The 20,263-nt window shown below is 44.9% G+C and overlaps 1 protein-coding gene across 1 annotated transcript; it reads right to left on the bottom strand.

Moving 5' to 3' along the window:
* Positions 1 to 277: 277 nt before the first annotated feature.
* On the bottom strand, positions 278 to 14,167 carry TREM1 (triggering receptor expressed on myeloid cells 1). The gene is made up of 4 exons (XM_052649593.1): positions 14,086 to 14,167; positions 9,029 to 9,370; positions 7,581 to 7,788; positions 278 to 383 (listed from the first exon to the last, which is right to left on the bottom strand). Exons 1-4 carry the CDS (start codon positions 14,132 to 14,134, stop codon positions 278 to 280), a joined length of 705 nt encoding a protein of 234 aa, XP_052505553.1. The 5' UTR covers positions 14,135 to 14,167.
* Positions 14,168 to 20,263: the final 6,096 nt, after the last annotated feature.

Raw genomic sequence — 20,263 nt, 5'->3', positions numbered from 1 at the left:
TGTCTGTATTTAATGCAAACCCTGAGCCGCCAGTGGAATGAGCAGGTGTGGGGCCGTATCTTCTCTTGTGAGGGGACAAAGCACACCCAAGGTTATCAGTTAAATGAGGGGAGTTAGCAGGGCCACGAAGGTGGGATCCTGAGCCTTAGAAGTCACCTGAGTTACAGATCAGCTCATGTCACTGACCCCCCGCCTCTTCCCCTTACGCCCCTCTTCAGGCACAACTGCCAAGTGGACACGGGTGGAGGTTGGAGGTCACTCTTGTGGATTCCTGTGGCTAAGATGCAAATGACCTCTGCGTGACAGCAAACAGACCGATGAAGACCAGGGTCTTACTCAGGAGTCCGCACGCTGCAGGAATGACGATGCTGATCCCAGGGGCCCTGGGGGACACAGAAGACTGAGCGCGGCTATTGACACGGATGCTCCCACACACGCACGTGTCTGTCACGGGCTTTCACACCTCGTGGCTCATCTGCTCCCAATCCCTCCTTTCCCCATACTGACTGGCTCTGTCGCGTGCCTCTAGTTTGTCCCATCACCTAAAACTACTGATTAGAAATATACTTAGTAGACAGCACAGAGTCCACGTTCAGAAGAGGCATCAGGCAGAAAGGACAGGAGGACAAGGCTCCTTCCTGCCTTCATGCAGTAGAGAGAGTGAGGGCTCCCAGAGCAAGGAAAGCTGGCTTCCATTCTCAGCATCAGGACCTATCCTGGGAGAGTCACCTCACCTCTCTGGCCTCATTTATAAACTGAGATTCCAGTCCTCATCAAAATCCCATCATGAATTTTCATAGACCTCAGCAACGTGATTCTAAAAGTCCTGGGTAAACATCAGTAGGTACCGTAAGAAAAGGACACGAATGAATGGAGAAACTTGGCTTGTATAGACTCAGCAGATGCGGAAATAGGTTGTGTGTGTGTTCACTTGCTTCAGTTGTGTCTGCCTCTTTGTGACACATACATTGTAGCCCTCCAGGCTCCTCTGTCCATGGGATTCTCCAGGCAAGAATACTGGAGTGGGTTGCCATGCCCTCCTCTAGGGGATCTTCCTGACCCAGGGATCAAACCCGTGTCTCCTATGCCTCCTGCATTGGCAGGTTCTTTACCACTACTGCCACCTGGGAAGCCCGTGGAAATAGGTTATAGCACAACTAATCCATAGCGATGAGACACCAAGTTGAAAAGAGAAACAGCAGGGAAACAAATACAAGTCCAGATATAGATCCAAGGATAGTTAAGAATTCATATCTAAGGAAATCGGCAGCCCGAAAGGTAGGCAAGAATTGTCTCGTAAATAAACAGTCTTGTGATTCCTGGGCGGCAAAATGTAAGAAAAAGTCATTGCTTCTATCATTCACACCATATAGCAAAATAATACCCCCCTCACCGATGGGTTAAGATTAAAATAAAGTGAAAAAAATAGAGAAGGCACCAGGAAATAGGATAAACACAATTAAGGAATAAAACAAAGCAATAATTTAAAAATCAACATGTTTGCCTATGCAAAACTTAAACCTGAATGTACAAGCCTGCAAAGGGAGAAATGATACAACAGCCATAGAAAGCAGCACAGATCCTTTCGTGCTAAAATCTACCCCCAGCCTGCGGCGCTGTCTTGCCTCTGCAGGAACTAGATGTCTGAGGCAGCCAAGTTCAGCCATGGCTGCCCTGGCTAGGGACTGGGGCAGAGGCTGGAAGGCAGTGCCTCTCTAGACCCGCAGGCTTGCAGCTATGCCCCCTGCAGTGCAAGCCTGTGCCCGGGTGCAGCCCTACTGCCCAGGGAGGTTCCAGCTCTGGGCTCCACAAAGTGTGCTCTCTCCAAGGGTCTCCTGCCAGTGCCCTGCCTTATCCCCTCCAAGCCCTGGGACGTTTTCTTGCACGGAGCTCCTAGAACATGTCCACTGTCAAGGGCAAGCGTTGCATCCCTTTCTGAGGCTGTATGCAGGCAGCCAGATACCCCCATCCCACCCCACCCTAAGGCACTCCAGCCACAGTGCTGGGGAATTCCTGCGCCCCTCACCGAGTGCTGGGAATACAGACGCTCCAGCTCCCCAGCCCCTCTCCAGGCAGACAACTGTGATGCCCAGAGGCCCCTTCAGTCCCTGTGGGACTCACTTTTGTTATGGCACCGTTTGCTAGGTTTCCTTCCTTCCCAGTCCCACTCCCCAGGAATGGTTTTTCCTGGGACCCCTTCCTAAAACATTTGCACAAGATTTTCTCCACAGCCTGCCTCCGTGGAACCCTCCGAAGACAGGGTGACAGTGGCTTCTCCTGAGGTGCCACACCCTCCAGCCCCAGATAGGCGCCTCTGCTCCTCCATCTCCTGGACAAACTGCTCCCTCCACTAAATTCCCTCTTTTTCAAACAGCTCAGTGGCTTCTGCCTTCCCAGCTGGACTCTGACACATAGAATGGTTCATGTTAATTAAAACACATAAATCCAATGGGTGAAGGAGGTATAGCCTTTAGTATGAATATGGGTGAATGTTTGCACTCTCAGTTTATACTCTGGAAAATTAGTGGAAAAAAAAGAATAGCATTTATTGTAAAGCTGTGTTTTATTTTAAATGTTTTAATGATCTCCTACTATGTACCAGCCACTTAGGCACAACAGAAGGGGAAGAGGGCACTCTGCCTCTACCCTATGGAGCTCAAAGTCCACAGTAATAGATGAAAGCAAGTCCCAGCTCATGTCTGATACCATGCAGAGTCCTGTGGGGCTCCTGGGCACAAGATTTTTGTGTCCCCCATTTCTTTGATTGTAGGAAACAACCTTCATTCAGCCTCCATGGCTTTCCCTGAGCCCCAGGGGGCAGATTCAAGCTGTTGTTAATTAGGGAAGGGAGGGGAAGCTAAAGGCAAAGGAGGAAAGGGAAGATATACCCATCTGAATGCACAGTTCCAAAGAATAGATAAGAAAGACTTTCTCAGTGATCAATGCAAAGAAATAGAGGAAAACAATAGAATGGGAAAGACTAGAGATCTCTTCAAGAAAATTAGAGATACCAAGGGAACATTTCATGCAAAGATGGGCTCAATAAAGGACAGAAATGGAATGGACCTAACAGAAGCAGAAGATATTAAGAAAAGGTGGCAAGAATACACAGAAGAAGTATGCAAAAAAGACCTTCCTAACCCAGATAACCATGATGGTGTGATGACTCACCTAGAGCCAGACATCTTGGAGTGTTGAATTCAAGTGGGCATGAGGAAGCATCATTATGAACAAAGCTAGTGTAACTGATGGAATTCCAGCTGAGCTATTGCAAATCCTAAAAGATCATCATCTGTGAAAGTGCTGTACTCAATATGCCAACAAATTTGGAAAACTCAGCAGTGACCACAGGACTGAAAAAGGTCAGTTTTCATTCCAATCCCAAAGAAAGGCAATGCCAAAGAATGTTCAAACTACCACACAATTGCACTCATCTCTCACACTAGCAAAATAATGCTCAAAGTTTTCCAAGTGAGGCTTCAATAGTACATGAACCAAGAACTTCCAGATGTTCAAGCTGGATTTAGAAAAGGCAAAGGAATAGAGATCAAATTGCCAACATCTGTTGGATCATAGAAAAAGCAAGAGAGTTCCAGGAAAACATCTACTTCTGCTTTATTGACTATGCTAAAGCCTTTGACTGTGTGGATCACAACAAACTGTGGAAAATTCTTCAAGAGATGAGAATACACTTTACCTGCCTCCTGAGAAATCTGTATGTAGGTCAAGAAGGAGCAGTTAGAACCGGACATGAAGCAACAGACTGGTTCCAAATTGAGAAAGGACTACGTCAAGGCTGTCTATTGTCACTCTGCTTATTTAACTTCTATGCAGAGAACATCAAGCAAAATGCCAGGCTGGATAAAGCACAAGCTGGAATTAAGATTACCTGGAGAAATATCAATAACCTCAGATATGGAGATGACATCACCCTTGTGATAGAAAGCAAAGAGGAACTGAAGAGCCTCTTAATGAAAGTGAAAGAGGAGAGTGAAAAAATTGGCCTAAAACTCAACATTCAAAAAATGGAGATCATGGCATCCATTCCCATCACTTCACGGCAAATAGATGGGGAAACAATGGAAACAGTGACAGACTTAATTTTCTTGGGCTCCAAAATCACTGCAGATGGTGACTGCAGCCATGAAATTAAAAGACACTTGCTCCTTGGAAGAAAAACTGTGACCAACCTAGACAGGATATTAAAAAGCAGAGACATTACGTTGCTAACAAAGGTCTGTCTAATCAAAGCTATGATTTTTCCAGCAGTCACGTATGGATGTGAGAGTTGGGCCATAAAGAAAGCTGAGCACCAAAGAATTGATGCTTTTGAACTGTGATGTTGGGGAAGACTCTTGAGAGTCCCTTGGCCTGCAAGGAGATCAAACTAGTTCACCCTATAGGAAATCAGTCCTGAATATTCATTGGAAGGACTGATGTTGAAGCTGAAACTCCAGTACTTTGGCCACCTAATGGGACGAACTGGAAAAGACCCTGATGCTGGGAAAGATTGAAGGTGGGAGGAGAAGGGAACATCAGAGGATGAGATGATTGAATGGCATCACCAACTTGATGAACATGAGTTTGAGCAAGCTCTAGGAATGGGTGATGGACAGGAAAGCCTGGTCATGCTGCAGTCATAGAGTTGCAAGGACTCAGACATGACTGAGCAACTGAACTGAACTGGGGATGCAAGACCAGGGAGAAAACGTCAAGAGCAGCCTCTGAGCAAGGTCCTGTTTCCCATCAATTGTTGTTGTCATTCAGTCACTCAGTTGTGTCCGATTGTTTGCAACCCCATGGACTGTAGCATGCCAGGCTTCCCTGTCTTTCACTATCTCCCAGAGTTTCCTCAGACTCATGTCCACTGAGTCAATGATGCCACCCAAACATCTCATTCTCTGTCATCCCCTTCCTCCTGTCCTCAATCCTTCCCAGAATCATGGTCTTTTCCAACGAGTCAGCTTTTTGTATCAGGTGGCCGAAGTATTGGAGCTTCAGCTTCAGCACCAGTCCTTCCAATGAATACTCAGGGTTGGTTTCTTATAGGATGGACTGGTTTGATCTCCTTGCAGTCCAAGGGACTCTCAAGAATCTTCTCCAACACCACAGTTCAAAAGCATCAATTCTTTGGTGCTCAGCTTTCTTTATGGTTCAACTCTCACATCTATACATGACTGCTGGAAAAACCATAGCTTTGACTATACAGACCTTTGTCAGCAAAGTGATGTCTCTGCTTTTTAATGTGCTGTCTAGGTTGGTCATAGCTTTTCTTCCAAGGAGCAAGTGTCTTTTAATTTTGTGAATGCAGTCACTATCTGCAGTGATTTTTGGATCCCAAGAAAATAAATTCTGCCACTGTTTTCACTTTTCCCCCATCTATTTGTCATTTCAAGTGATGGGACTGGAAGCCATGATCTTAGTTTTTTGAGTGTTGAGTTTTAAGCCAGCTTTTTCACTCTCCTCTTTACCCCTATCAAGAGGCTCTTTACTTTCTCTTTCTGCCATTAGAGTGATATCATCTGCATATCTGAGGTTGTGGATATTCTCCTAGCAGTCTTGATTTCAGCTTGTGATTCCTCATCAGTGGATACAGACAATATCTTTGAGCTGTTTTGCAGATACTGAAACCCCCTCCAGGTGATAGAAGTTAACAAAGATTAATGATGGTCTGCCACCCACAAGCATGTAGACCCTAGACCAGTTGGACCTGAAGGATAAGGATGCTGACTTCTACTTATGTCATCACCAGCCCATCAGAAGAATGTTCATGAGCTGATCACACTCTCTCTGAACAATTACTACAAAACTTGTCACTATCTTCCCCAAGTTGCAACACATAGTTTTGAGAACATTAGCCCACAGTGGCCCCCTTTGCCTAGCAAAGCAACAAAGCTACTCATTTTACTTCACCCAAAACTGTCCTTGAGATTTGATTTGGCACCAGCATACACAAAATATGAGCTTTCAGCAGCGCATCTATTTTTTAAATACCAGAGCTCTGTAGTGACACTGCTTCTCTTCCTCATTGTGGATCTCACTTCAAATTGTTTCCAACCTTTGGAAAACAAATTGACAGTATGTATAGAGGAAAATGGCTTTCCTGGTAGCTCTGTGATAAAGAATCCACCTGCCAGTGCAGGAGACGCAGGTTCAATCTCTAGGTCAGGAAGACTCCCTGGAGGAGGAAATGGTAACCCACCATAGTATTCTTGCCTGGAGAATTCCATGGACAAAGGAGCCTGGCAGGCTGCAGTCCATGTGGTCACAAAGAGTTGGACACAATTGAGCATGCAACGACACATACAGAACAGTATAAATGTTGGGCTTCTTTTAAGGGAATTTCTTTTGAGTGAACAATTTCAAAGAAGAAACGGACATCTACAAATATATGTTCATCTCAAAGTTATCAATACTACAAAAAATGAAAATAATCTCAGTGTCTGAAAACAGGCAAAGGATTATATGAGCAATGGCTTTCTATTGATAGAAAAGTATGCTGAAATTCTGACTACAAAGACTAGGGAGCAACACTGAAGAATAGTTTTAGCCAAGAAAAAATAATGAAAATGTGTATAATTAGAATTAATGCCACATTAAAATATATCCAAGCATGAATAAAAGCTAGAAGAGAAGATGGACAAGAAAAGACACATTAGATTGGTAGAAATATGGAAGAATATTTCTTTCTCTGCTAAGTCAACATTTAGTGATAAACACACTCTAAGATAAATCAACATTTAATAATAAACTGTATAAAAGGGTGAGCATGCAAAGGTCATGGTTCTTAGCTTTGCCTGCACATTTTAAGAGTCCTGAAGATCTTATAAAAACTACTGAGACCAGCCCCACCTCCAGAAATTCTAATCCTTTTGGTCTGTAGAGGTCACATGCATCAGCATTGAAAACAACCCAGGGATTTCCCCAGTTGTCCAGTGATCAAGACTCTGCCATCCCTGTTTGGGAAACTGAGATCCCACAGGCTGCAGGGTACATTCAAAAAAAATTTTTTAATAAATAAATAAAACAAGCCAAATAAAAGCTAATGCTCCAGGATATCCTAATGCGCCTCACTTGCTCAGAGCTGTTGGGCTAGATTATGAATTCCAGCTCTGATTTTTTTCTACGCTCCCCTACCCCCTCCAACCCCAACCATAGAAACAAGGAAACTGAAGCCAGAGAAGAATCCTGAGTGGCCTGAAGTTACACTTTCAGTCGATCTGGCTGACATTAGAATCCAGGGTCTCTTTTCCCACTACACCATTATGGGTTTGCTGAGCCCTTGGAATTCAGCACAGATGCCATTTCCCTCTCCTTACCCCTCTGACATGCAAGAAGCAAACACAGAGGGAAACGGCGGGGAGAATGGCAGCCTCGTATTGCCTCCAAGAGCCTCCTCCTCTCTCCAGCACCAGCACACTCCTCCTTCCCCTGGGAAGGTCCGCCAGACCGAGAGGACTGAAACCCACCCTGCCCTCTACCCTCCCCCATCCTTCACTCCCCACACCCTCTCAGCACATGGACTGGGAATCAAAGGACTTGGTGTCCGATCCAAGGGCCCCGAGACCTGGAAACCATACCTGGTGACGTGTGTCACATTTGTGGGGGTGACTGTGAAGCCAGGAGAGGAGAGCCTATCGGCTGATGTGGGGACGAGTTGGGTCACGGGCCTGGGCCTGGGCCTGGGCCCGGGCCTGGGACGGAGCTTGGTGGTGACGGGAGGTAGGGTGGGATTCTGAACAGAGATCTGGCAAGGATACTCATCTGAGTCAGGGGTTCCCAAAGAATCTGCAAGAAAGCACATTGGATGGTTGGACAGATGATGGATAGCTGGAAGGATGAGTGGTAGAGTAAATGGAACTGAGGAGGGAAATGAACATGGCCACTCATGAACCAAGGTTTCCTTTTGCTTTTAATTTTAATAAAGAAATAGTGTGACATTTTTTGGGTCAGAGATGGGGAAAAGGAAAGAAGGAAGGAAAGAAGGAGGGAGGGAGATAAGGAAGAAGGAAGGTATTTCCAGGCTATTCATGTTATTGGAAATACACTTGCCTGCCATTCTTCACCAATCCATGTCTTCACCACCAGCCCTTCTTCAAGAATATTTCCCTGATTATCTTATACCATTCTCTCTGCCTTGCACTCACCTGTACCTGTGGCATATTGCTTTGCAAGTTATCTTTCATGAATATAGTGCAGATATGTCTTGTCTTCCTTAGATATGGGCTCCACAGGGGCTAGGAACTTGAATCTGCCCCTGTTCTAATCTGCTTTCCTTAATTCATCCAGTCAACATCTGTGGAGGCCCTACTATATGCCAGGCACTTCACCAGTTGCTAGAGATACAGAGTTGAATAAGGCACAGATTACCTCCTCAAGGTTCTCAAAGATGAATAGGGGAGACAGTTAAGGAAGCTGGCCACTACTTCATCCAGGGAGATAGAGCTGTCTATAAAGAGAGCGCCAAGCGAGCCCTGGTGCTTTGCTACTCAAAACAGAAGCCATGGACCAGCAGTGTCAGCATTGTCTGTGAGGAAGCTGGAAATACAGAATCTAGGTCCCATCCTAGATGTATTACATTTAAAATAAGACCCCCAGGTGGTTTGTGCCCTCTTAAGGTTGGAGGAGCACTGCTTTGGAAGCACCCAGGAGGGGCTTCAGATGCATCCTTAGGAAGGGAGGGTGACTCACAGAGGCTTCCCAAGGAAATGACTTCTACATGAAGACCTGAAGCTTGAGACTGAAGTGTCCCAAGTCCATCACTCACCTTTCACCATATAGCACAGCATGTTAGGTTCTGCTCCCAAAGAGGAATCCCATACAAAGAATGAGATGCAATCCCTTCTTACCATTAGACCAAATGTCTCTCAAAGACCTCAAATGAGAAACAAGGAGCTTCTAGAAACAAGGAGCAAGATCAAAAGCTTCTAGAAATCCTGAGCCACAGCCCTACTGGTGCTCCCACCACTGTCCCACTCGACCTGATCTGGCTCTCCCACCCTCTACCACCCACCCCCAGGTCACTCACTCTTGGTCACCACCAGGCGGACTGGGTAGAACAGGATGATGGGGTCGCTGGGTCCCAAGATCACACATCGGTACAATCCTGAGTCCTCCACTTGAAGGTTGGTCATTCGGACTTGCAGCATCCCTTCACTGGGGATGTCTTCTAGGAAGTACTTCCCCTTCTGGACTTGACTGGACCCCTCTGTGATTGCCAGTGTCTGGACCTCCCCATTATCTTTCAGCCTCTGCCAAGCCTTCTGGCTGTTGGAATATATGTTGGTATTGGTAGGACAGCTCACGTTCAAGGTCTGCCCCTCTGCTAGAGTACACTTCTCCTCGTATAGTTTTGCGGCAGCTTGGATTTCTGTAAGCAGAGAATTTGAGTTAGGCTCTGTGAGGAATAGCTTCCTTCTCTTTGGGAAAAAAAAAAAGAGAGAGGAGCCACCTTTCTTTCTTGTTAAATCACCTGATTTTTAGACAAGATTCTCAAGGTCTCCAGAGAAGATGCAGCTTTCCCTGCAAGTTAGCATTAGACCCCAGATCCTATCATTGCAAGTAGTTTTGGGGGGTGGGGGTTCATTTGGTTTGTTTGTTTGATTGATTTTGACCACAAAAGTTAGACTGTGTATGATTTGTGCAAATCAACTTTCATAAATAACTGTTTCTGAGAGGAAGAAATTGTCTGAATAGAGACAGAGCATGGGACGCGTGCTAAGACCGTGAGTGCCAGGGGCATGACGGGAGGGAAAGATTATAAAGAAGGACATACAGGGTGCAGAACGAGACTGCTGAACCCTAACCACTAGACCACCAGGTACAGGGTGCAAAGTGGATGTGACGACATGTTACTATCAGAAAGCGACTCTTCTGAACAGCTAGAGGAACTTCATCTAAGTCAGAGGAGAGAGACCAGTTCAAGAGACTATTGGAAAAATGGCGAGGAAGCCATCTCGAGGACATGGTGGACATTGATGTCTGGTGGTGGGGTCTTCATCTCTCCCTTCCTTGGGTAGCAGATCACCTCTTTCTCAAGGTGCTCATCTTTCTCATCCTACTACCTTTACTGATGGGGCTGCCCGTATTCTCCAGGATGGACACAGAGACACAGGCTTAGCCAAAGAATCTCACCACCCTGGCCATGCTGATTGGCCTAGATATGGGCACATGACTAAGGCTGGGCCAATCAGAATCCTCTGTTGAGACTGCTGCTCTTTCTTACTGTGTTGATTGGTCTATAGGATGTTGCTTGCATCCAAAAGAGTTCTAAATATTACAGAATGTCAAGGAGTCACAGCAGTGGTCTTCCACTGGGGACAGTTTTCCCTCTGGGGACATTGGGCAATGACTGCAGATATTTTTGGTTGTTATAATTGGGAGTTATGCTGTGCTTAGTCACTCAGTCACGTCCAACTCTTTGAGACCCCATGGACTATAGCCCACCAGGCTCCTCTGTCCATGGGATTCTCCAGGCAAGAATACTAGAGTGGGTTGCCATTCCCTTCTCCAGGGGATCTTCCCAACCCCGGGATCGAACCCAAGTCTCCCACATTGCAGGTGGATTCTTTACTGTTGAGCCACCAGGGAAGCCCAAGAATACAGGAGTAGGTAGCCTATCCCTTTCCCAGGGGATCTTCCCAACCCAGGAATAGAACTGGGGTCTCCTGCATTGCAGGCAGATTTTTTACCAGCTGAGCTACCAGGGAAGCCCCATCATTGGGAGCAAGGAGGTGCTAATAGCATCTAAGGGGTAGAGGCCAGAGATGTTGTTAAATGTTAAACATCCTTCAGTGCACAGACCAGCCCCCATGAGAAAAAAATTAACCCACCCATAATGTCAATAGTGCCAAGGCTGAGAACCCCTGGATTACAGGGACAAAAGTTTCAATCACACTCTTGAATGTTGAACTTAGAATTGGCATGAATTTCTGGTCTGGTCCAAGGGATCCTTGCTGATGGGAGGGCCAAGTAGAGTTGAAGTAATAAGATCTAGGTCTGTGTTTTCCACTGGACACAGCAGGGCTCCCTTTACTGAGGGTCTATAGTTTATCCATCCAGGCCTTTGCAGAAAACCAAAAAATGGGCTGGATAGTGGTGGGTCAATCCACCTACCATTACTAAGGTCAGGCTACCACTACCTACAATTGTTGCTGCTTCTATTAATCTAAATGCTAGCGTCCCCCTAAAATTCATATTTTGAAATCTTAAACTTCAAGGTGGAGATAGTTAGGTCATAAGGGCTCTGCCCTCAGGAACAGGATTAGTGCCCTTAGTAATGAGGCTCCGGGGAGCTCCCTTGCCCCTTCCCCCACATGAGGATACAGTGGGAAATTGGTAGTCAGTCTGCAACTCAGAAGAGGACCTTCCCCAGAACCCAATCATACTGGTACCGTGACCTTGAATTTCCAGCCTCCAGAACTGGGAGAAGTAAATTTCTGTTGCTTATAAGCCACCCAGACTGTGGTATTTTGTTATAACTGCCCAGATGGGTCAAGACAGTAGGAGTCACAGGAGACAAATTGCTCACAAACCTGCCAGGCTCTTGTGAATGGAGAGTGAGAAACTAACGCAGAAGGGAAGTCTGTACATCACTTTTTGCACCATTTCAAGAAAGGACTTCTTTATATTATTAATGTAAAAAAAGAATAACAAATACCTTTTACTACTAAGTGTTTAAGACACTCTCTCATTTAATCTTTATAACGTATCAGTTGATAATGATATTTTTCCTAGTTTCGAGACAAGGAAATTGGGAGACAGAAAGTTTATTTAATAACCCAGAAGTTATTATGTGATTTGGGCTTCCCAGGTGGCTTAGTGGTAAAGAATCTGCTTGTCAGTGCAAGAGACATGGGTTTGATCCCTGGATTGGGAAGATCCCCTGGAGTGGGAATGGCAACCCACTCCAGTATTCTTACTTGGAAAATTCCATGGACAGAGGAGCCTGGCGGGCTACAGTGCATGTGGTTGCAAAGAGTTGGATGCAACTGAGGGCACACACACATTGTGTGATTCGCCCAAGGTCCCACAGGAGAGATGCGGGAAGTTAGGATTCAGACCCTCATAGTCAGACTCTAGAAAGTGTCTGACTCTTGGGGACCCTAGTCTCTAAACTAGGAATAATAGTAGTATCAACTTATAAGTTATAAAGATTAAATGAGAGAGTGTCTTAAACACTTAGCAGTAACTGTGACCCCATGGACTGTAGTCTGTCAGGTTCCTCCATCTATGGGATTTTTCCAGGCAAGAATACTGGTGTGGGTTGCTGGTTCCTTCTCCAGGGGATATTCCCAACCCATGGATTAAAACCTGGGTCCCCGGCACTGCAGGCAGACTCTTTACCGTCTGAGCCACCAGGGAAGACTCTAGAATCAGCTCTAAACCTCTGAGCTAGATTGCCCAAAGCAGCTGTCTAGTTGGGATTAAAGCCAGTGACAACCCAAATGAGAATAACTGACAAATAATTCTATTTCCCAGGATACAGGGTCTAGAAGGAGCTTTTATGTTATACCCTAAGCTACCCTGATGGGACTCAGTGGGAAAAAAAAACCACTGGTTTCCTCTCAGTCTTCAACCTTCCATCTTCTCCCAGTTCTCCTGGAAAAACGTGAATAAGACACAAGGAGGGACTTCCCTGGCTGTCCAGTGGGGTTGGGAATCGGTCTGCCAATGCAGGGACACAGGTTCCATCCCTGCTTCAGGGAGATACCACATGCCAAGGGGCAAGTACGCCTATGCACCGCAACTACTGAACCTGTGCTCCAGAACCCGTGAGCTGCGACAAGAGAAGCCGCCGCGATTAGAAACCCATGCACTGCAACCAGAGAGCAGCCCCACTCACCCCAACTAGAGAAAGCCCATGTGCCGCAACAAAGACCCCGTGTGGGCGGATAAATGAATAAAACTAAAAATTAATCAATAAATAAACACAACCTCCACTGCAAAATGAAAACAGATATTTTAAAAAAGAAAAGAAAGAAAAGACACAAGGAAGTGCACTGGTCCACGGGAACCACACTTCCATGTACCCCATCCGGATCATCACCCCAGCTCCAAGAAATCCCGGAGCAACCCTGGTGTGCAGGCTCTACCAGGTGATTATCCAGGACTTTGCTCAAGGCAGTGGGTCCCCGGAAAACATCCTCTCCCTAGAATTTTTTCTGTCTTTCCAAAGCAAACCTTTCTTTTAATTCCTTGTTGATATGCTCCCCTTCTCTGCTTATTTTCTCGATGTATTCATGAGGACTGGGAGCAGGAACAACGAAAGCTCCAAGTGCTTCCACTTTTGGTGAAGGTGTGAGCTAGGCAGGAGGAGGAGAGAAGGGCCCCAGCAACCCTGCGCAGCCCGAGCAGCAGAGCCTCAGGGCCCTGGGATCACGGCCTCTGTGAAAACGGGCACTTTTCTCCTGTGCACTTCTGTGTCCTCAGCAATAGCAGGTCTCCTGGCCCATGCTTGGCCACTGGGAGATATTTATTGAATGGACTATGTCTTTGGGGTTTAGGCTTCCCTGGTGGCTCAGTTGGTAAAAAGCCTGCCTTCAGTGTGAGAGACCCAGGTTCGATCCCTGGGTGGGGAAGATCCCCTGGAGAAGGAAATGGCAACCCATCCCAGTATTCTTGCCTGGAGAATCCCATGGATAGACACGGGGTCACAAAGAGTTGGACACAACTGAGTGACTAACACTTCTTTCAACATCCAAAGCACCATGATGGAATATACAGGGGAAAAAATGTCAAACTCAAAAACAAAATTCCCTTAGGTCATGTCAAGGTGAGATTTTTCTCTACCATTATTTTCCCACTCGGGGTTTTGCATGTCCCTGACAACATCAAAAGGCACAGGCATCTTGCTTCCCTAACCCGCCCCCTTTAGTTCTGTTCTCAGGCCCTGTGTGTTCTCCTGATTCTTTTAAGTCTGGGTGGAGAAACCCAGTGTGGCATGTCTACTGGATGGCTCTGTCTTGGGTGGCCACACCCCGTGGAGCTTCAGAGGAAACGGGAGACCTTTCTTGTGGAGGGCTTGGCCCCAACCCCAGGTCCTGGGCGGAGAGCTCACCCGCTCACGCCTCCTCCACATCTTACCTGGAACGAAGAACATCCAGAGCAGCCCCCAGAGCCTGGCCTTCCTCATCCTTCATGTGCGCTGACTCCAGCTGTTCTGTGGCTCCTGGCACAGCTACAGAGAGACACTCTACCCCGGAGGCTCCAGAAAGTTGCACAACAGGATGTCATGCCATTGCTGGGAGGTGCTGAGTCTGATGCTGTTTCATCACTGGTTATCTTGGCTCCAGACGTCAAGGACAACATAGCGATCCAAGACTGGGCTCATTCATAGACCAGAAAAGATGCAGGATGATATAATACAGGACAGTGAATAAAGAAGAAAGAAATCCAAAAGGTTCCTTACTAGAAGCTATGAAAGGCAGATTTGACAGTGTGAGAAGTCAAAAACAGAAAAGATTCACTTCAGAAATAATCCCAAATGTAAAATGACTAGGACATGTTAAAGAGCTAAGAAATATACTAGAGGACAAAGCATAGAAATCCAATCTACAGATCATCTACAAATAAAGAATGTCCTTGAAGATTAACATGGGACAGTGGATCATAAACAAGATTTAAAGTGTATATTAAATAAAAACACTTTCCAAGATACAAGTACCCCAATGTTCAGAGCAGCACTAATTACAATGTCCAAAATATGGAAATTACCTAAATGTTCACGAACAGATGAGTGGATAAAGAAGATGTGGTATATAGGCAAATATATAGAAATATTATTCAGCCATAATAAAGGATGAAACAATGCGATTTGCAGCAACTGGAATGGACCTAGAGATTATCATACTAACTGCAATCATCAGACAAAAACAAATACCATATGATCGCACCCATATGTGAAATCTAAAATATGACACAAATGAGCTTATTTACAAAACCAAAAATAGACTTGCAGACATAGAAAACAAACTTACTGTTACCAAAGGGGAAAAGAGGGGAGGGAGGGGTAAATTAGGAGTTTGGGTTTAGTAGATACAAACTACTATATATAAAATAGATTTTTTAAAAGAAGGTCTTACTGTATAGCATAGGGAACTACATTCAATATATTGTAATAAATTGTAATGGAAAAGAATCTGAAAAAATATATATATATATATCTGAAAAATTATATATACACTGGATCATGGATCACTTCACTGTATACAAGAAACTAACACAACATTGTAAGTCAACTAAACTTCCATAAAAATTAGAAACAAAAAGACCTACTCTCTAGATCTGAAAAGATATCTGAAATTGGAAGTTGAGAGAATTTTTTACATTGGCAAGGAAACATTCATGAAGAAAAATCAAGACTGGACAGTTTCCAGGTGAGAAATTTTAAATTTAAATAAAAGCTCCTGCTGCTAAACAAACAGGAAAAGAAAACTTGATTCCTTCAAAAGGACTGAACTGAGTGGGACTGGAATTTCTTCTACCGAGTAACAAATACTGAGACACAGTGGGATGATGTGTACAGAAAATCTGCCTCCAGAATTGTATACAAAAGCCGATTGCTATTCAAGTATGAAAGCAGCAGAAAAGTACTAGCATGTCTGCAGATTATAAAAGCAAAAAAAAAAAACCTCTAAGGTTAACTTTAACATTTTAAATTAAAACTGTTGAATGCAGCAACTTCTAAGACATCAACAATAATGAAGAAATTTAAATCCTATTATTACACCCTGCAGAGATCATGGTAGTTAACATTTTACTAAATTTTTTTTTCTATTCTTGATTCTATAAATGATATCAGAAACCAGGTTTGCAACTGCACTCGGATTGAAATCTGCCAGAAGCGCTATTTGTTTTATTTGTCTGGCCCACGGGGAGGGAAAGCAGACAGAGATTTTGAAATTTTCTGACTCAGTGGGGCGTCTGTTTGATTTTTACAAGGATGAGTCACATTTGCACAGTTAATTTAACAGATCCCTCTTCTTACAAGCTGTGTCTTCCGGACCTAAATGAATACTACAGCACATGCCAATTTTTTGTGTCTGCCTACTTTCAGGGTTCAGGGTCAGTGTTCAGGGTCAAATTCCTGGAAGATTCAGAGAAACCTTTTTTTTTTCCATTAGTTTTTGCTTCATGTCCTTTGAGGTTCTGTTATTAGCTGTATATTCTTACAAGATCATTAAGTCTTCCAGTTGATTGATGCTTTTATGATATAAAATGGCTCTCTTTGTCTCTAACTCTTTTCTTTGCTCTGAAGTCTAATCAGATATTGATATAGCCAGGCTCCTCTGTCCATGGCATTCTCTGGGCAAGAATGCTGGAGTAGGTAGCCGTTCCCTTCTCCAGGGGATCTTCCCAACCCAGGAATCAAACCCACGTCTCCTCCAGTGCAGGCAGATTCTTTACTGCCTGAGCCACCAGGGAAGTCCTGTTAATGTAGCCACTTCTGCTTTTTAAAAAATTCATGTTTCTATATCTTGTTCCATCCTTTTCCCTTCAACTTACCTAGTCGTTGTTTTTGCAGTGAGATTCTTACAAGCAATATCTACCTGGATTGTGGTGTTTTATCCACTTTGTGTCTTTTGTAAGGGTGTGACAATGATTTACATCTAAGGTAAATATTGATGGGTTAGCACTTTACTGGGAGAAGGCAATGGCACCCCACTCCAGTACTCTTGCCTGGAAAATCCCATGGACAGAGGAGCCTGGTAGGCTGCAGTCCATGGGGTCGCGAAGAATCGGGCACGACTGAGCGAATTTACTTTCATTTTTCACTTTAATGCATTGGAGAAGGAAATGGCAACCCACTCCAGTGTTCTTGCCTGGAGAGTCCCAGGGACGGGGGAGCCTGGTGGGCTGCCGTCTGTGGGGTCGCACAGAGTCGGACACGACTGAAGCGACTTAGCAGCAGCAGCACTTTACTATCTGCTGGTTTTGTTTCTGTCCTCTGGTTCTCATTTCTCTGTTTCTCTTTTGGGAACTTTTCATTAAATAGCCCAAGAAGGATTTCTAACTAAACTTGAGTATCACAGGAAAGTGATGGCTCCTTCACGATGTCCTACCTAGAGGCAGCACCTGAGTGCATTTAAATGAGAGAAGTCTTTCTCGACCTGTCTGATCGCTTTGTGTACTTGAAGTAAACAGAACGTAAAGTATCCTCTCATTTTTTAACCCACTGTTTTTCTGAAGAGTTCAGTGACCCATCCATTATATTTTCTGTCTTTGTTTTTTTAGGAGGCCATGGGTGAAGCTTCATCGTATGACTTGCAAGATCTTAGTTCCCTGACCAGGGATGAAACCTGGGCCCCCTGCAGTGTGGAGTCCTAACTTTCCTGCAGCCAGGATTTTAAATTCTCAAACTACTTCTCCCAACAAGCTACTGTCTTATGGCTTCTCATTAAATAGTCTTGGGACTTGTGACCTAGGATCTCTTTTCATTTTATTAAGGTTCAGTTCAAAGTTCCTCCTTCAGAGGCCCCAGCACCAGGAGGGTTTATTTTTAAGGTACCATGAGTCTTTTTGGTTTTATTCTTCAAACATTATTTTTAGTACTATTATGAAAGCCTGTGTAAATATTATTCTGGTTGGGTTCTTTTTCTACTTTAGTAAGTCACTGGCCCATGTCAATAGGTTCCAGTCTTCACAATGGGATAAGGTAACAGTTTCTTTCTTAACATGGATTGGTTAATCACATAACTGTTCTAACCTAGCTAGAACATATGTGTGACATCTTTTAACAATGAGAATGTGTACGAGCCAAAAAGATTTTGGCTCATCGGAGGGCCTTATGGGTCCAGGACCCAGATCTCTGAATTCTGGTGCTGGTGTTTCTGAAGAGGCCCAATGAGACTTGTTGAGCCCTGCCCCCAAGGCCTTCCTTGGTGGCTCAGATGGAAAAGAATCTGCCTGCAGTGCAGGAGTTGCTGGAGACTTGGGTTCAATCCCTGGGTCAGGAAGACCCCCTGAAGGAGGGCATGACAACCTACTCCAATATTCTTGCTTGGAGAATCCCTCGGACAGAGGAGCCTGGCAGGATATAGTCCATACGGTCACAAAGAGTCAGACACGACTGAAGCGACTTAGCATGCACGCGCACCCCAAGGCCACAGGTGTGAGACCTTGTACCAAGGCCACAGAAATAGAGCCCAGAAGCAAGGTCACCTCCGAAGCTGACTTAGCCCCTTTGTAACCATTGCCAAAAGCCCCCCTGATCATCACCAACAGGCTTCCTGACCCCAAATTAGGCAAAAATGCTCACCCAGGTAGTTACCCTAAAGCACCCTATATGCGTGCATGTTCAGTCGCTTAAGTCGTGTCCGACTTTGCCCTAAAGAGTCACCTAAAGGCCATCCTTCCAGCAGGAATTTTCTTTGTCTTGAGGCTATAAAAATCGTCTACTAACCAATGAAAATGGTCGGCTCTCCCCTGTCAGGAGGTCGGCCCGCTGCGCTCCCAGTGCCCACAGTATCTCTGTTCTTTGTTCTTAATAAACTCATTCCCCTCTGAAATGCTCTGTATTTGGAAATTCTTTTCCAACCTCACATTGCCTCAACAGGACGGTTACCAGAAGCAGGAATAACTGCACACTGGAACCACTTCTCTTGCCCCAGTTGAAATGCATTGTTTGGGCAACACTCACAGGAACAGACGCAAACAGGAAGACACAACCCTGTCCCTTCCTCCAGCACTTGGTCCCCTCTAGTCCCCCTGTTGACAGAGGAGAAATCTGGCTGCAGCATCTCAACTCAGACCAGGGTAGAGAAGTGCTCATCAGAGAGCCAGCAGCCTGAATAACCCGACAAAGCCATCCTGATAATGGGGGGTGGGGGGTAGTTTTATCAGCCTTGTTGACAGTGATTATTCTAGGCTTTGGGCATGAGAACCCTTCTACCCACTCTTCAAACATCCATGCAGTTAAATATGAACCTTTTTTTTTAATCAGGGAAAAAAACCCAACCTATATATAGCACTTACTATCCATAAAGAAAAAGATATTCCGTTCTTCCATTTTGAATATAATTATATTTGTCTATCAATTTGTCTTGATAGACAGGCTGCTATTTTGAGGGGGAGGGTGGGAGACCCAGGTTCGATCTCTGGGTCTGAAAGATCCCCTGGAGAAGGGAATGGTGACCCACTCCGGTATTCTTTCCTGGAAAATCCCATGGACAGAGGAGCCTGGAGGGCTACAGTCTATGAGGTCACAAAGAGTCAGACACAACTCAGTGACTAACACCATTAACACCACATGTTGCCCCATGTGGGATCTGAGTTCTCTGACGAAGGATCGAACTCACACCCCCAGCAATGGAACCTGCACCGCCTGCAGTAGCCCAGAGTTTTAACCACTAGACCACCAGGGAATCCCCTGCTGTTTCATTTCTGATGCTCACTAATCTCAATTTGGCTATGAGAGTCTTTTCAGCTGAGCCCCAGGTTTTCTCACTATCCCACAAGATCATTAAATGCTTCCTCACCCAACAGCAACAAAATGCCTTGCTGAACACTCTCTTTTTGCATCGACTATCCAAGGCAACCAGAATCCTAGCAGTTAAGACTGAAATACAAATTTATAAGTGAACCTTCAAAATCACTGGTATTAACTTTGACACAAATGCAAATTGGCATCCTGGTTAATGGCAAAACAAAACAAAAAATTGAATATACAGTCTTCAAATGGACTTTTAAAGGTACCCAATTCAATTTTAATGTCACTGTCTATCATTTCCTATTGAATCTTAATATGAAAGCGTATTATTTAGATTTCCTTCTTTTATTAACTTTTCCTTTCTTGTCAAAATCAGTTTCTTAACCTTCAGTTCAGTTCAGTCACTCATGAAATAAATATTTCCTGCATACCATGTGGACTGAAGCTTTAAGAGTTGGCACAGAAGTCACCTTTCTCCTTTCTCTAACATGGCTGTAGAAGCTTCTATCAGCCAAGTCTCTAAAGCTTCAGTGAGCAGAGCTTTGATGGTTCATTTGCATCAGGCACGGGAGTACAAACTATCACAACACTGTTAATTGTCTATACTCCAATATGGAATAAAAAGTTAAAAAAGAAGAAATGGGAGAACAGGGAGTGCAGGGCCCCATGGCGCTCCTGGGCACACGGCCTTTCCGTGTCTCTCCTTTCTTTAATTACAGGAAGCAGTCTTCACTCAGCCTCCTCAACCTTCCCTGAGTCCCAACAGGGAGATTTGAGTACCTGCTGTTTAGGAAAGGGAGGGATGTCAGACCAGGGAGAGACAGTCTAGAGAAT

This window comes from Budorcas taxicolor, chromosome 11, assembly GCF_023091745.1.
Source record: "Budorcas taxicolor isolate Tak-1 chromosome 11, Takin1.1, whole genome shotgun sequence".
Classification (NCBI taxonomy): domain Eukaryota; kingdom Metazoa; phylum Chordata; class Mammalia; order Artiodactyla; family Bovidae; genus Budorcas; species Budorcas taxicolor.
This window is presented reverse-complemented; position numbering and strand designations above follow the sequence as displayed.

Coding starts and splice junctions, on each gene's coding strand:
- TREM1 (XM_052649593.1), bottom strand. CDS start 14,134: ATGAGGAAGGCCAGGCTCTGGGGGCTGCTCTGGATGTTCTTCGTTCCA. Junction 9,371..14,085: donor CTGGATGTTCTTCGTTCCAG/GTAAGATGTGGA, acceptor CTCTGCTTACAG/AAATCCAAGCTGCCGCAAAA. Junction 384..7,580: donor AATGTGACACACGTCACCAG/GTATGGTTTCCA, acceptor TGTGTCCCCCAG/GGCCCCTGGGATCAGCATCG.